Source organism: Calliopsis andreniformis, chromosome 11 (genome assembly GCF_051401765.1).
Source record: "Calliopsis andreniformis isolate RMS-2024a chromosome 11, iyCalAndr_principal, whole genome shotgun sequence".
In the NCBI taxonomy this organism is placed as follows: Eukaryota; Metazoa; Arthropoda; class Insecta; order Hymenoptera; family Andrenidae; genus Calliopsis; species Calliopsis andreniformis.
In genome coordinates, this window is record NC_135072.1 from 1,609,998 (window position 1) to 1,627,753 (window position 17,756).

The following is a 17,756-nucleotide window of genomic DNA, read 5'->3' on the forward strand; positions in this document are numbered from 1 at the left end:
ACGATTATTAGTTGAAAATGTATATAATTTCAATTCACTGGTTGTACAATTGGATATGTAGTTTTGTTTGGAAGGCTCCAAAGGCTTATTATACAGAATTTACTGAAACTGAAGCTGAGGACGTCTCGCGACTTCAACGATGTCGATTCAGAAAAGATGACCGAATAATAATTGAACGAATACTCTGAAGTATCCTTTTTGAATAACTTCGCCTTTCTCCTTCCATATCAAACCGTCAGCAAGAGCCGCAGAGCATATTCCAGCGAGGTAGGCCTTGACCTAAGTGACCAATTAGTAAACGTTTGGGGTTTATCTAATGGAAATATACTGAATTGTTCAGCAAATCAGCTCGCTGGACATTTCCCATGTAGGCTAGCCGAAAACCCAGCAGCTGTGGTGCACGCATGAGTCGTCAACGTTGACGACTTCAATTCTCATGTTTGAGCGTGCTTTTTGAGTATTTGATCAGAGCGAGCCGGAAATACCCCAGGCACGAGCCATGTTTGGCTCAGAAAACCCTACGATGGGTCATATCTTTGAGATATGTGGTCATGGTGACCGGTGGTACCTAGGGTATGGTTACGTTAGATGGCTTGGAACCCCTGATGGGGTTCGACTCTGATCTTTTTGATTCGTGCACCACATGAGGTTAGCTTACGACATGGAGGAGAAAGTCATGTTAATATTCAGAGACAATGTCGCCGAGAAGGTTTGAATGTTTATTCAAATCGGCTATAGATATGATTACTGTTTCTTAGTAATTTCGCGTCAGGTTGGTCGATATCGCGAAACATCCTCCCCCCGTTGAGAGGGCACCGATCAACTATTTATTCTGTAAATATAGTTGTCTGAATATGTGTACGGTTATATATTTGTAATTTATATCGTTAATCGTTCTGCTCAGCCTGGTCTGCATGATTGGGCAGGGGTACCAGTCGTTTTACGCTTCGATCCAGTGTACTGGTGGCGGTTTTAACTGTGACAGCTCTAACGATGCCATCAGCACCTGGATAGACCTTGATGACTCTGCCAAGGGGCCAGTGTAGAGATGGAACGTTGTCTTCCCTGAGCAGGACGATTGTGCCTTTCTTTATCGGATGAGTTCTTTTGGTCCATTTGCTGCGAGTGGTCAATTCATTCAGGTACTCTCGATGCCATCTAGTCCAGAAGTGCTGCTTCACCTTCTGGAAGTGTTGCCAGCTGGATAAACGATTTGCTGGAACGTCTCTGAAATCATGCTCACGCAGACTTGTTAATGAATCACCGATTAAGAAATGACCGGGAGTGAGGACCAGAAGGTCATTCGGATCAGAGGACATTGGGGTAAGCGGTCGAGAATTTAAAATGGCTTCAATTTCAATTATCAAGGTATTGAAATTTTCGAATGTGAAAAGTTCCGCGCCTGCTACACGTTTTAAATGATATTTAAACGACTTTACTGCTGCTTCCCAAAGTCCTCCAAAATGAGGTGTTAATGGAGGAATGAAATTCCAATTGATGCAATGATCAGCGAGGAACGTAGTTAATTTTTTTTTATGATCGTCTGATTGTAGCAATGAACGCAGTTCACGCAATTCATTATTTGCCCCAATGAAGTTTGAACCATTGTCCGAATACAGGTTTGCACAAAACCCTCTTCTCGCGATGAACCGTTTAAGAGCGGCAATAAATGCCTCGGTGGATAAATCGCTGACAAGCTCCAAATGTACGGCCTTTACAGCAAGACAAACGAAAACTGCCACATATACCTTGACCCGACTGCGGTTTCGGTGTTTTCGCTCCTTAATGTAGAATGGCCCGCAGTAGTCGACTCCCACGTGTGTGAATGGTCGAGATTCTGTGACTCTAGCTACCGGTAGGTCACCCATAATATAATCCACGGGTGGCGGTTGAGCCCGGCAACAGCGGATGCAATTCTTGATAACCTTCCACACCTGATTTCTGCCATCAATAGGCCAATACCGTCGTCTGATAGCATACAGGGTTGCCTGAGTACCTGCATGTAATTGCGCACGGTGCTCATTTTCGATAATGAGTGCGGTGGCTCGCGTTTTTGGAAGAATGATTGGATGCCGTTGATTGAATGGCATTAATGAATTTTTTAACCGACCTCCGACTCGCAGAATCCCATCGCGATCGATAAATGGATTTAGACGTTGTATTCTGCCTTTTAAGGTATGGCCGTTTCCTGTTGATAGATTCTTCACTTCTTCGGGAAAGTGAACTCGCTGTATTAGCTTGATCATAACATCATGAGCATATTTTAACTCCGATGCTGTGAGCTCTCCTGTTGCCGTATTCTTTCGTTTCCATCGAAAGCAGCGTGCGACGATTCTAATTAATTTCCCCCATGAGGAGAATCGTTCAATAATTCCAATATCGGGAATGGTTGTTGTTAAACATATGATGGTTTTCTGTTCGGGAAGACTGGCTAAACACGGCATATTTCCGGATGGCCAATGTGTTTCATCGTTATTTAACCATTTTGGTCCATGGTGCCATATCGATGGTCGCAAGAACTCTTCAGGTGATTGACCTCTGGAGATAAGGTCTGCTGGGTTGTCTGCAGTTGGAACGTGTCGCCAATTAGTGATGTTGGTTTTATTTTGTATCTCGGATACTCTGTTAGCTACAAAGGTTTTCAACAGATGTGGGGATGTCTGCAACCAATGTAGCACTATTGCGGAGTCAGTCCAATACACGGTACGGTTTATGTTGAACGGTAAAGCTTTCTGTGCTGTAGCGACCAATGAAGAGAGTATTAATGCTCCGCATAATTCCAGTCGCGGAATTGACTGAGTCTTCAGTGGAGTTACTTTGGATTTTGCCAATAAGAGTTCCACCTGGTAGCGATCGTTTGCATCTCTTGATCGGATGTAGATACAAGCTCCGTATGCTCGTTCGCTGGCATCGCAGAAACCGTGTAGCTCGATATGTACAGGATCGTTGATGATTGTCTTTCTGTTGAATGTGACATTGTTTAGGAGCGGCAACTGAGTACAATATTGCAACCATTCAGTATGTATGGTCATTGGCAACGACTCATCCCAGTCGATCTTCATAGCCCAGATCTTCTGTAGCAGAATCTTAGCTAGGATAATAACAGGTCCGAGGAGACCTAATGGGTCGTAAATTCTAGCAATGACTGAACTAATGGATCGCTTGGTGATGGGCCTTGTTGATTTGATATCCTTCACGGAATATCGGATTTCGTCATCGGTGGATTCCCAAAAAACTCCCAAAGTCTTTATAGTAGACGACTCCCCAAGGTGAAGCGTCTTGTTAATGTGTTCTTCGGGTAATCCATGTAAGAGTGGTTTATGATTTGATGCCCACTGTCGTATGTGTAATCCCGCTGACTTCAATAGTTGGATCATCTGGTCGCGCAAGGCTAACGCTTCTCCAGTGGTTGATGCTCCTGTAATTAGATCGTCAACGTAAAAGTCTCGTTTCAGAATCTGAGCCGCGTTGGGAAATCGATGTCCTTCATCCTGGGCCAATTGTGAGAGACAGCGAATAGCCAAATATGGTGCTGCGGATAATCCAAAGGTGACTGTATTTAATTCATACGTTTTTAAATTTCCATTAGAGTCGCGCCAAATGATCCTTTGGTATTTCCGATCTTCCGGACGAACAATAAATTGACGGTACATTTTCTCAATGTCGCCGATCAATGCATAACGATGACCTCGAAATCTAAGCAGAATATGTAGTAAATCTTGTTGAATTTTGGGTCCGACGTGTAGAGTGTCGTTGAGTGAGATGCCTGTTGTTGTTGCTGCGGAACCATCAAATACAACCCGCAATTTCGTGGTGTCACTAGTAACCTTCGTGACTCCATGATGAGGTAAATAGTACCCGTCACCTATCTCATCGATATCTTGCAGCTTCGACATGTGTCCTAAGTCCAAATATTCATTTAGCACCGATTGATACTCCCGGAACTGATTTTGATCGTTCTGAAGCTTCCGTTCCAATGACGTGAAACGTTTTAAGGCCCTTGATTTTGATTCTCCAAGTTGAGACAATTTGTCGTTGAATGGAAGTGCCACTACGTATCTGCCGTCGGCATTCCTTCGTACGTTCCGTTGGAAATGCTCCTCACATCTCCGTTCGGCTTCTGAAAGACGTTGAATCTGGGGTCCGTCTTCTAACTCCCAAAATCGCGCCAAATCGTCCTGTATAGTAGTGACCGTATGACAAGCAATGTCTCGTGTGGGTTTGGAAACTGGGGCACTCCCCCCGATAATCCACCCCAATCTCGTTTTTTGCAAAAACAAGTCTGGACCGCAGGGAGGTGATAGATTTAATTGTCCGACGCTTAATAAGGACAGTGCCACTCCTGATCCTAATAATAAGTCAATCGGTGCTGGTATGTGGAATGTTGGATCTGCCAATTGTAAGTTTTTCGGAATTTTTATCTGCGTGCGGTCAATGGGTTGGTCCGGAATCAATGAGGATATGGCTGGTATTGTCAGAAACGTCAATGTCCGGTTATAATTGCTGGTTTTTGATTGTATTATTGTTGTTATTGTGTGTTTGGACATAGTCGTCATGGTGTTCAGGACTCCTATCGGGATTGAACAACTTCCTAAAGAAATGCCAAGTCGTTTGGCAAGAGCTTCAGTCATGAAATTCGTTGAGGCACAAGTATCAATGAGTGTCCTACAAGGAACAGGTTGGTGATATTTGTTTAGAACGTAAATTTGAGCGGTCACTAGGATATCTTGCGTACGTGAATCGACAATAAATGCCTTATGAATTCCTCGTCGTGCTGACGATTCCAGTGCTAGTCAATCTGCTTGTCGTGGTGTTTCACTAGGATGAAAAGAATCTGTGGATCTTCGAGGTGTTGGTTCTTCATTTGTATTTGCTTGAGGGAGTAGGGTATGGTGCTTCTTATGGCAGATGCGGCAGGTACTGCTTGTACAATTGATTAAACTGTGACCATCCCTTAAACAATTCTGACATAGTGATGCTCTTTTTAACGCTGTGATCCTCTCTTGGACCGATAACCCATGAAATCGTTCGCAGGCCCAAATATAATGATCGCCCTTACAAATATGACATTGTTTATTTGATTTTGCTATATGTGGCCTCTCTTTTACTCTACGATTATCATACGGGTGATGTGATCGTGCTGATAAAAACGCGTGGCCTCGCGATGGTCGGTGTTTGTGAATTCGAGACTTTCCTGAAGATCCAGCTTCTACTCGTTCGAATGAGGGAGGTGTTCTTGTGCTCGATGTGAGAGCACAATTTGCTCGCTTTTCTAAAAATTCTAATAACTCCGTATAAGCTGGTACCTTCTTCTTATCCTTCAGAGTTAATTCCCAATGCCACACGGTGTTTGCATTTATTTTTGATATAATAATCGACAGCAGAAGGCTGTTCCACGAGGCTATATTTTCACCCAAGTTTATCAACGCGCGAAGGTGTTGATTCACCGTGTCTACTAAGTCGCCTAATGCTTCCGGTGTATCCTTGGTGAGTTTTGGAATATCTCGTAATGCGTCGCAGTGTCCTAAAATAATACGGCGCGGACAATCGAATTTTTCACGTAACAATTCGATAGCGTCACTGTAATTCGCATCGGTAGTACTCAAAGCCTGAATGCAAGCCGCGGCCTTGCCGGTTAAGGTTGATCGCAAGTATTGTAATTTTTGTACAGGTGTTAAATCTTCGTTACGGTCAATCATTGACGAGAAGAGATCGTAGAATGATGACCATCCTTCAATTGTTCCGTCGAACGTCGGCAAACGCATTTCCGGTAATTTAATGGCCATTGGTGCCGGTGTAGTCGATGCCGGTGAAGGATTGGTACCAGATGTTGTGGCACTCGTTGACTGCTCATTATGTAACAACCGATTTGCCCTAGCTACTGCGGCATAATAGTTATTTTGGATTTCATATCGACGTGCCTCTTCAGACTCGTCTAGTTCTTCGATGCTGAATTGAATATCGTCGAATTTCTTCCATGTCTCATTCAGGCCGTTCAAATGCATTTGCAATAAAAAGGTATCGCGTGAATCTGAATCCTCATAGTAATCGAGGAAGGTCGATAATGATGAAATCTGCCCGAGGATGTGACCACGTTTTCGTCGCAAGGTACCGATATTCGGCCCTCGTGTAGCGGTTTGCGCTTGACTTGAACTTGCGGAAGTGTTCGGCATTGTGATTTGAATGAGACGAGAAAAGGAGGATAATATAAAGTAACGATCCTACCTTGTCGTTGTCAAGTTGATGATAATGTTGTAGTTTGAACGGTATCTAAGTCCTCTGTTCTCCTTGTAACCGTTGGATCGAGACCACCCTTGTAGTAGAATATCCGACGAAATAAGTTGTAAATGACTTCTACTGGTACTGGATGAGCTGTGATCCGTGTACTATCACCCACTAAGATTCAGTGTTTATTGTCCACACTGTAATATTCAGTCTAGTTTATGGCACTAATTTGCACCTAACTTCGTTTCTAATGCACTGCACTGCACTGAAATCCGGCTCGAAGGACCAATGTTTTTTAGCACAAATTTCACGGTAAACTTCACGTTATTTTAGATTGTAACGCGAGTTACCACCACCGTGAAGTTGCGTAAATTCCTTCTTCCCGGTTAGGGTTAGAAGGATGTTAAATTGTTCCAACACGATTATTAGTTGAAAATGTATATAATTTCAATTCACTGGTTGTACAATTGGATATGTAGTTTTGTTTGGAAGGCTCCAAAGGCTTATTATACAGAATTTACTGAAACTGAAGCTGAGGACGTCTCGCGACTTCAACGATGTCGATTCAGAAAAGATGACCGAATAATAATTGAACGAATACTCTGAAGTATCCTTTTTGAATAACTTCGCCTTTCTCCTTCCATATCAAACCGTCAGCAAGAGCCGCAGAGCATATTCCAGCGAGGTAGGCCTTGACCTAAGTGACCAATTAGTAAACGTTTGGGGTTTATCTAATGGAAATATACTGAATTGTTCAGCAAATCAGCTCGCTGGACATTTCCCATGTAGGCTAGCCGAAAACCCAGCAGCTGTGGTGCACGCATGAGTCGTCAACGTTGACGACTTCAATTCTCATGTTTGAGCGTGCTTTTTGAGTATTTGATCAGAGCGAGCCGGAAATACCCCAGGCACGAGCCATGTTTGGCTCAGAAAACCCTACGATGGGTCATATCTTTGAGATATGTGGTCATGGTGACCGGTGGTACCTAGGGTATGGTTACGTTAGATGGCTTGGAACCCCTGATGGGGTTCGACTCTGATCTTTTTGATTCGTGCACCACATGAGGTTAGCTTACGACATGGAGGAGAAAGTCATGTTAATATTCAGAGCCAATGTCGCCGAGAAGGTTTGAATGTTTATTCAAATCGGCTATAGATATGATTACTGTTTCTTAGTAATTTCGCGTCAGGTTGGTCGATATCGCGAAACAAATTGATGTTTGTGGATAGAGATTTGGAGATTGCCGATTGGGTATTGAGTATTGAAAACTGTGAATTGAGGATATTCTATAGAGGATTGAGTATTGACAACTGATTGTTGAGGTCTGAGGGCTGAAGATTGAGGATTCAGGATTGAGGATACAGAATTGAAGTTTGAGGACTGATGATTGAGGATTGAAGATTGAGTATTAAGGATTGAAGATTGAGGATTGAGGTTGAGGATTGAGGATAGAGGATGAGGGCTGAGGGTTGAGGATTGAGGTTTGAGGACTGAGGTCTGAGGATTGAGTATAGAGAATTGAGGAGTGAGGATTGAGGATTGAAGATTGAGATTTGGGAATTAAGGATTGAAGAATGAGGATTGCGGATTGAGGATTCAGGATTGTGGATTGAAGATTGAGGAATGAGGATTCAGGACTGAAGGTTGAGGATTGGGTATTGGGGATTGAAGAATGAGGACTGAGGGCTGAGGGTTGAGGTTTGAGGAATGAGGATTGGGGGTTGAGGATTGAGGATTGAGTACTGAAGATTGAGTATTGATGGCTGAGGATTGAGGATTGAGGATTGTGGATTGAGGATTGAGGATTGAGGATTGAAGATTGAGTATTGAGGATTGAAGATTGAGGATTGAGTATTGAGGATCGAGGATTCAGAATGAGGGCTGAGGGTTGAGGATTGAGGTTTGAGGATTGAGGACTGAGGATTGAGGGTTGATGACTGAGTATTGAGGATTGAAGATTGAGGATTGAGGACTGAGGATTGAGGATTGAGGATTGAGGATTGAGAATTGAAGATTGAGGATTGGGGACTGAGTGTTGAGGGTTGAGTGATGAGGATTGATGTTTGTGGATAGAGATTTGAAGATTGCAGATTGAGTATTGAGTATTGAAACCTGTGAATTGAGGATATTCTATTGAGGATTGAGGATTGACAACTGATTGTTGAGGACTGAGGGCTGAAGATTGAGGATTCAGGGTTGAGGATTCAGAATTGAGGTTTGAGGTCTGAGGATTGAGGATTGAGGATTGAGGATTGAGGATTGAGGATTGAGGATTGAGGATTGAGGACTGAGGATTGAGGATTGAGTATTGAGCATTGAGGATTGAAGATTGAGGACTGTTGATTGAGGATTGAAGATTGAGGATTAAGGATTGAGGATTGAGGATAGAGGTTTGAGGAATGAGGATTGCGGATTGAGGATTGAGGATTGAGGACGAGGACTGACGGTTGAGGATTGTGGCTTGAGGATTGAGGATTGAGAACTGAGGATGAGGACTGAGGTTTGAGGATGAGGGCTGAGTGTTGAGGATTGAGGATTGAGGATTGAGGATTGAAGATTCAGTATTGAGGATTGAAGATTGAGAGCTGAGGATTGAGGATTGAACATTGAGGACTGAGTGTTAATGGTTGAGTGATGAGAATTGATGTTTGTGGATAGTGGTTTGAAGATTGCAGATTGAGTATTGAGTATTGAAAACTGTTAATTGAGGATATTCTATAGAGGATTGAGTATTGACAACTGATTGTTGAGGTCTGAGGGCTGAAGATTGAGGATTCAGGATTGAGGATTCAGAATTGAAGTTTGAGGACTGAGGATTGAGGATTGAAGATTGAGTATTGAGGATTGAAGATTGAGGATTGAGGTTGAGGATTGAGGATAGAGGATGAGGGCTGAGGGTTGAGGATTGAGGTTTGAGGACTGAGGTCTGATGATTGTGTATAGAGAATTGAGGATTGAGGATTGAGGATTGAAGATTGAGATTTGGGTATTAAGGATTGAAGAATGAGGATTGAGGATTGAGGATTCAGGATTGAGGATTGAAGATTGAGGATTGAGGATTCAGGACTGAAGATTGATGATTGGGTATTGGGGATTGATGAATGAGGATTGAGGATTGAGGATTGAGGATTGAGGATTGAGGCTTGAGGATTGAGGATTGAGGATTGAGGATTGAAGATTGAGGATTGAGGATTTAAGATTGAGGATTGGGTATTGAGAATTGAACATTGAGGATTGAGGATTGAGGATTGAGGATTGAGGACTGAAGATTGAATATTGATGATTGAAGATTGAGGATTGAGGATTGAGGGTTGTGGATTGGGGACCAGGACTGAGGGTTGAATATTGACGTTTGAGGACTGAGGATTGAGGATTGAGGATTGAGGATTGAGGATTGAGGATTGAGGATTGAGGATTGAAGATTGAGGATTGGGTATTGAGGATTGAAGAATGAGGATTGAGGATTGAGGGTTGAGGCCTGAGGATTGAGAATTGAGAACTGAGGATGAGGACTGAGGGCTGAGGGTTGAGGTTTGAGGAATGAGGATTGGGGGTTGAGGATTGAGGATTGAGGATTGAGGATTGAGGATTGAGTACTGAAGATTGAGTATGGATGACTGAGGATTGAGGATTGAGGATTGAGGATTGAAGATTGAGTATTGAGGATTGAAGATTGAGGATTGAGTATTGAGGATCGAGGATTCAGAATGAGGGCTGAGGGTTGAGGATTGAGGTTTGAGGATTGAGGACTGAGCATTGAGGATTGCTGACTGAGTATTGAGGACTGAAGGTTGAGGATTGAGGATTGAGGATTGAGGATTGAGGATTGAGGATTGAGAATTGAAGATTGAGGATTGGGGACTGAGTGTTGAGGGTTGAGTGATGAGGATTGATGTTTGTGGATAGAGATTTGAAGATTGCAGATTGAGTATTGAGTATTGAAACCTGTGAATTGAGGATATTCTATTGAGGATTGAGGATTGACAACTGATTGTTTAGGACTGAGGGCTGAAGATTGAGGATTCAGGGTTGAGGATTCAGAATGGAGGTTTGAGGACTGAGGATTGAGGATTGAGGATTGAGGATTGAGGATTGAGGATTGAGGATTGAGGATTGAGGACTGAGGATTGAGGATTGAGTATTGAGCATTGAGGATTGAAGATTGAGGACTGTTGATTGAGGATTGAAGATTGAGGATTAAGGATTGAGGATTGAGGATTGAGGCTTGAGGAATGAGGATTGAGGATTGAGAATTGAGGACTGAAGATTGAATATTGATTATTGAAGATTGAGGATTGAGGATTGAGGGTTGTGAATTGGGGACCAGGACTGAGGGTTGAATATTGACGTTTGAGGACCGAGGATTGAGGATTGAGGATTGAGGATTGAGGATTGAGGATTGAGGATTGAAGATTGAGGATTGGGTATTGAGGATTGAAGAATGAGGATTGAGGATTGAGGATTGGGGCCTGAGGATTGAGAATTGAGAACTGAGAATGAGGACTGAGGGCTGAGGGTTGAGGATTGAGGAATGAGGATTGGGGGTTGAGCATTGAGGATTGAGGATTGAGGATTGAGGATTGAGTACTGAAGATTGAGTATTGATGACTGAGGATTGAGGATTGAGGATTGTGGATTGAGGATTGAGGATTGAGGATTGAAGATTGAGTATTGAGGATTGAAGATTGAGGATTGAGTATTGAGGATCGAGGATTCAGAATGAGGGCTGCGGGTTGAGGATTGAGGTTTGAGGATTGAGGACTGAGGATTGAGGATTGATGACTGAGTATTGAGGATTGAAGATTGAGGATTGAGGATTGAGGATTGAGGATTGAGGATTGAGGATTGAGAATTGAAGATTGAGGATTGGGGACTGAGTGTTGAGGGTTGAGTGATGAGGATTGATGTTTGTGGATAGAGATTTGAAGATTGCAGATTGAGTATTGAGTATTGAAACCTGTGAATTGAGGATATTCTATAGAGGATTGAGTATTGACAACTGATTGTTGAGGTCTGAGGGCTGAAGATTGAGGATGCAGGATTGAGGATTCAGGATTGAGGATTGAAGATTGAGGATTGAGGATTGAAGATTGAGTATTGAGGATTGAAGATTGAGGATTGAGGTTGAGGATTGAGGATAGAGGATGAGGGCTGAGGGTTGAGGATTGAGGCTTGAGGACTGAGGTCTGAGGATTGAGTATAGAGAATTGAGGATTGAGGATTGAGGATTGAAGATTGAGATTTGGGTATTAAGGATTGAAGAATGAGGATTGAGGATTGAGGATTCAGGATTGAGGATTGAAGATTGAGGATTGAGGATTCAGGACTGAAGATTGAGGATTGGGTATTGGGGATTGAAGAATGAGGATTGAGGATTGAGGATTGAGGATTGAGGATTGAGGCTTGAGGATTGAGGATTGAGGATTGAGGATTGAGGATTGAGGATTGAGGATTTAAGACTGAGGATTGGGTATTGAGGATTGAAGAATGAGGATTGAGGATTGAGGGTTGAGGCCTGAGGATTGAGAATTGAGAACTGAGGATGAGGACTGAGGGCTGAGGGTTGAGGTTTGAGGAATGAGGATTGGGGGTTGAGGATTGAGGATTGAGGATTGAGGATTGAGGATTGAGTACTGAAGATTGAGTATTGATGACTGAGGATTGAGGATTGAGGATTGAGGATTGAAGATTGAGTATTGAGGATTGAAGATTGAGGATTGAGTATTGAGGATCGAGGATTCAGAATGAGGGCTGAGGGTTGAGGATTGAGGTTTGAGGATTGAGGACTGAGCATTGAGGATTGATGACTGAGTATTGAGGATTGAAGATTGAGGATTGAGGATTGAGGATTGAGGATTGAGGATTCAGTATTGAGAATTGAAGATTGAGGATTGGGGACTGAGTGTTGAGGGTTGAGTGATGAGGATTGATGTTTGTGGATAGAGATATGAAGATTGCAGATTGAGTATTGAGTATTGAAACCTGTGAATTGAGGATATTCTATTGAGGATTGAGGATTGACAACTGATTGTTGAGGACTGAGGGCTGAAGATTGAGGATTCAGGGTTGAGGATTCAGAATGGAGGTTTGAGGACTGAGGATTGAGGATTGAGGATTGAGGATTGAGGATTGAGGATTGAGGATTGAGGATTGAGGACTGAGGATTGAGGATTGAGTATTGAGCATTGAGGATTGAAGATTGAGGACTGTTGATTGAGGATTGAAGATTGAGGATTAAAGATTGAGGATTGAGGATTGAGGTTTGAGGAATGAGGATTGAGGATTGAGGATTGAGGATTGAGGACGAGGACTGACGGTTGAGGATTGTGGCTTGAGGATTGAGGATTGAGAATTGAGGATGAGGACTGAGGTTTGAGGATGAGGGCTGAGTGTTGAGGATTGGGTATTGAGGATTGAAGAATGAGGATTGAGGATTGAGGATTGAGGATTGAGGATTGAGGATTGAGAATTGAGGATTGAGGATTGAGGATTGAGGATTGAGGATTGAAGATTGAGTATTGAGGATTGAAGATTGAGGATTGAGGATTGGGGACTGAGGATTGAGGATTGAGGATTGAGGATTGAGGATTGACAACTGATTGTTGAGGACTGAGGGATGAAGATTGAGGATTCAGGATTGAGGATTCAGATTTGAGGTTTGAGGACTGAGGATTGAGGATTGAGGATTGAGGATTGAAGATTGAGGATTGGGTATTGAGGATTGAAGAATGAGGATTGAGGATTGAGGATTGAGGATTGAGAATTGAGGATTGAAGATTTAGTATTGAGGATTGAAGATTGAGGATTGTGGATTGAGGATTGAGGATTGAGTATTGAATATTGAGGATTGGGGATTGAGGATTGACGATTGAGGATTGAGTATTGAGGATTGAGAATTGAGGATTGAGGATTGAAGATTGAGTATTGAGGGTTGAATGTTGAGAATTGAGGATTGAGGGTTGAGGATTGAAGATGAGGGCTGAGGGTTGAGGATTGAGGTTTGAGGACTGAGGATTGAGGATTGAGGATTGAGAGTTGAGGATTGAGGATTGAGGATTGAAGATTGAGGATTGGGTATTGAGGATTGAAGAATGAGCATTGAGGATTGAGGATTGAGGATTGAGGATTGAAGATTGAGGATTGAGGATTGAGGTTTGAGGATTGAAGATTGAGTATTGACGGTTGAAGATTGAGGATTGAGGGTTGAGGGTTGATAATTGAGGATTGAGGATTGACGATTGAAGGTTGAGGATTGGGGACTGAGTGTTGATGGCTGAGTGATGAGAACTGATGTTTGTGGATAGAGATATGAAGATTGCAGATTGAGTATTGCGTATGGAAAACTCTGAACTGAGGATATTCTAGTGAGGATTGAGGATTGACAGCTGATTGTTGAGGACTGAGGTCTGAAGATTGAGGATTCAGGATTGAGGATTCAGGACTGTGGTTTGAGGACTGTGGATTGAGGATTGAGAATTGGGGATTGAGGATTGAGGATCGAGGATTGAAGATTGAAGATTGGGTATTGAGGATTGAACATTGAGGATTGAGAATTGAGGATTGAGGATTGAGGATTGAGGATTGAAGATTGAATATTGATCATTGAAGGTTGAGGATTGAGGATTGAGTGTTGTGGATTCAGGACGAGGACTGAGGGTTGAGTATTGATGTTTGAGGTCTGAGGATTGAGGATAGAGGATTGAGAATTGAGGATTGAGGATTGAGGATTGAAGATTGAGGATTGGGTATTGAGGATTGAAGAATGAGCACTGAGGATTGAGGATCGAGTATTGAGGATTGAAGATTGAGTATTGAGGATTGAAGATTGAGGATTGAGGATTGAGTATTGAGGATTGAGGATTGAGGATTGAGGATTGAGGATTGAAGATTGTGGATTGAGGATTGAGGATTAAAGGTTGAGCATTGAGGATTGAGGATTGAGGATTGATGATTGAGGATTGAGGATTGAGGATTGAGGATTGAATATTGATCATTGAAGGTTGAGGATTGAGGATTGAGTGTTGTGGATTCAGGACGAGGACTGAGGGTTGAGTATTGATGTTTGAGGTCTGAGGATTGAGGATAGAGGATTGAGAATTGAGGATTGAGGATTGAGGATTGAAGATTGAGGATTGGGTATTGAGGATTGAAGAATGAGCACTGAGGATTGAGGATCGAGTATTGAGGATTGAAGATTGAGTATTGAGGATTGAAGATTGAGGATTGAGGATTGAGTATTGAGGATTGAGGATTGAGGATTGAGGATTGAGGATTGAAGATTGTGGATTGAGGATTGAGGATTAAAGGTTGAGCATTGAGGATTGAGGATTGAGGATTGATGATTGAGGATTGAGGATTGAGGATTGAGGATTGAGGATTGAGTATTGAATATTGAGGATTGATGATTGAGGATTGAGGATTGAGGATTGAGGATTGAGAATTGGGGATTGACGATTGAAGATTGAGGATTGAGGATTGAGGATTAATGATTGAGTATTGAGGATTGAAGATTGAGAATTGAGGATTCAGGATTGAACATTGTGGACTGAGTGTTGAGGGTTGAGTGATGAGAATTGATGTTTGTGGATAGAGATTTGGAGATTGCAGATTGGGTATTGAGTATTGAAAACTGTGAATTGAGGATATTCTATTGGGGATTGAGGATTGACAACTGATTGTTGAGGACTGAGGGCTGAAGATTGAGGATTCCGGATTGAGGATTCAGAACTGTGGTTTGAGGACTGAGGATTGAAGATTGAAGATTGAGTATTGAGGTTTGAGGATTGAGGATTGAGGATTGAGGATTGAGGTTGAGGGCTGAGGGTTGAAGATTGAGGTGTGAGGACTCAGGACTGAGGATTGAGAATTGCGAATTGAGGATTGAGTATTGAGGATTGAAGATTGAGGATCGGGTATTGAGGATTGAAGAATGAGGATGGAGGATGGGCGATTGAGGATTGAGGATTGACGATTGAGGATTGAGGATTGAGAATTGAAGATTGAGGATTGGGGACTGAGTGTTGAGGGTTGAGTGATGAGGATTGTTGTTTGTGGATAGAGATTTGAAGATTGCAGATTCAGTATTGAGTATTGAAACCTGTGAATTGAGGATATTCTATTGAGGATTGAGGATTGACAACTGATTGTTGAGGACTGAGGGCTGAAGATTGAGGATTCAGGATTGAGGATTCAGAAATGAGGTTTGAGGACTGAGGATTGAGGATTGAGGATTGAGGATTGAGGATTGAGGATTGAGGATTGAAGATTCAGTATTGAGGATTGAAGATTGAGGATTGAGGATTGAGGATTGAGGATTGAGGATTGAGGATTGAGGATTGAGTACTGAAGATTGAGTATTGATGACTGAGGACTCAGGATTGAGGATTGAGGACTGAGGATTGAGGATTTAGGATTGAAGATTGAATATTGATGATTGAAGATCGAGGATTGTGGATTGAGTGTTGTGGATTGAGGACGAGGACTGAGGGTTGAGTATTGATGTTTGGGGTCTGAGGATTCATGATTGAGGATCGAGAATAGAGGATTGAGGATGGAGGGTTGAAGATTGAGGATTTGGTGTTGAGGATTGAAGAATGAGGATTGAGGATTGAGGATTGAGGATTGAGGATTGAAGATTGAGTATTGAGGATTGAAGATTGAGGATTGAGGATTGGGTATTGAGGATTGAAGAATGAGGATTGAGGATTGAGGGTTGAGGCCTGAGGATTGAGAATTGAGAACTGAGGATGAGGACTGAGGGCTGAGGGTTGAGGTTTGAGGAATGAGGATTGGGGGTTGAGGATTGAGGATTGAGGATTGAGGATCGAGGATTGAGTACTGAAGATTGAGTATTGATGACTGAGGATTGAGGATTGAGGATTGAGGATTGAAGATTGAGTATTGAGGATTGAAGATTGAGGATTGAGTATTGAGGAACGAGGATTCAGAATGAGGGCTGAGGGTTGAGGATTGAGGTTTGAGGATTGAGGACTGAGGATTGAGGATTGAGTATTGAGCATTGAGGATTGAAGATTGAGGACTGTTGATTGAGGATTGAAGATTGAGGATTAAATATTGAGGATTGAGGATTGAGGTTTGAGGAATGAGGATTGAGGATTGAGGATTGAGGATTGAGGACGAGGACTGACGGTTGAGGATTGTGGCTTGAGGATTGAGGATTGAGAATTGAGGATGAGGACTGAGGTTTGAGGATGAGGGCTGAGTGTTGAGGATTGGGTATTGAGGATTGAAGAATGAGGATTGAGGATTGAGGATTGAGGATTGAGGATTGAGGATTGAGGATTGAGGATTGAGGATTGGGGATTGAAGATTGATTATTGAGGATTGAAGATTGTGGTTTGAGGACAGAGGATTGAGGCTTGAGGATTGAGGATTGAGGATTGAGGATTGAGGATTGAGGATAGAGGATTTAAGATTGAGGATTGGGTATTGAGAATTGAACATTGAGGATTGAGGATTGAGGATTGAGGATTGAGGACTGAAGATTGTATATTGATGATTGAAGATTGAGGATTGAGGATTGAGGGTTGTGGATTGGGGACCAGGACTGAGGGTTGAATATTGACGTTTGAGGACTGAGGATTGAGGATTGAGGATTGAGGATTGAGGATTGAGGATTGAGGATTGAGGATTGAAGATAGAGGATTGGGTATTGAGGATTGAAGAATGAGGATTGAGGATTCAGGATTGAGGCCTGAGGATTGAGAATTGAGAACTGAGGATGAGGACTGAGGGCTGAGGGTTGAGGTTTGAGGAATGAGGATTGGGGGTTGAGGATTGAGGATTGAGGATTGAGGATTGAGGATTGAGTACTGAAGATTGAGTATTGATGACTGAGGATTGAGGATTGACGATTGTGGATTGAGGATTGAGGATTGAGGATTGAAGATTGAGTATTGAGGATTGAAGATTGAGGATTGAGTATTGAGGATCGAGGATTCAGAATGAGGGCTGCGGGTTGAGGATTGAGGTTTGAGGATTGAGGACTGAGGATTAAGGATTGATGACTGAGTATTGAGGATTGAAGATTGAGGATTTAGGATTGAGGATTGAGGATTGAGGATTGAGGATTGAGAATTGAAGATTGAGGATTGGGGACTGAGTGTTGAGGGTTGAGTGATGAGGATTGATGTTTGTGGATAGAGATTTGAAGATTGCAGATTGAGTATTGAGTATTGAAACTTGTGAATTGAGGATATTCTATTGAGGATTGAAGATTGACAACTGATTGTTGAGGACTGAGGGCTGAAGATTGAGGATTCAGGGTTGAGGATTCAGAATTGAGGATTGAAGATTGAGGATTAAGGATTGAGGATTGAGGATTGAGGTTTGAGGATTGAGGATTGAGGATTGAGGATTGAGGATTGAGGACGAGGACTGACGGTTGAGGATTGTGGCTTGAGGATTGAGGATTGAGAATTGAGGATGAGGGCTGAGGTTTGAGGATGAGGGCTGAGTGTTGAGGATTGAGGTTTGAGGACTGAGGACTGAGGATTGAGGATTGAGAATT

The 17,756-nt window shown here is 42.6% G+C and overlaps 2 protein-coding genes across 2 annotated transcripts; both read right to left on the reverse strand.

Moving 5' to 3' along the window:
* Positions 1 to 887: 887 nt before the first annotated feature.
* On the reverse strand, positions 888 to 4,556 carry LOC143185360 (uncharacterized). The gene has a single exon (XM_076388288.1). It carries the CDS (start codon positions 4,554 to 4,556, stop codon positions 888 to 890), a length of 3,669 nt encoding a protein of 1,222 aa, XP_076244403.1.
* Positions 4,557 to 4,793: 237 nt separating this feature from the next.
* Positions 4,794 to 6,173, reverse strand: LOC143185361 (uncharacterized). The gene has a single exon (XM_076388289.1). The coding sequence runs from the start codon at positions 6,171 to 6,173 to the stop codon at positions 4,794 to 4,796; it is 1,380 nt and encodes a 459-aa protein (XP_076244404.1).
* Between the last annotated feature and the right edge of the window lie 11,583 nt (positions 6,174 to 17,756).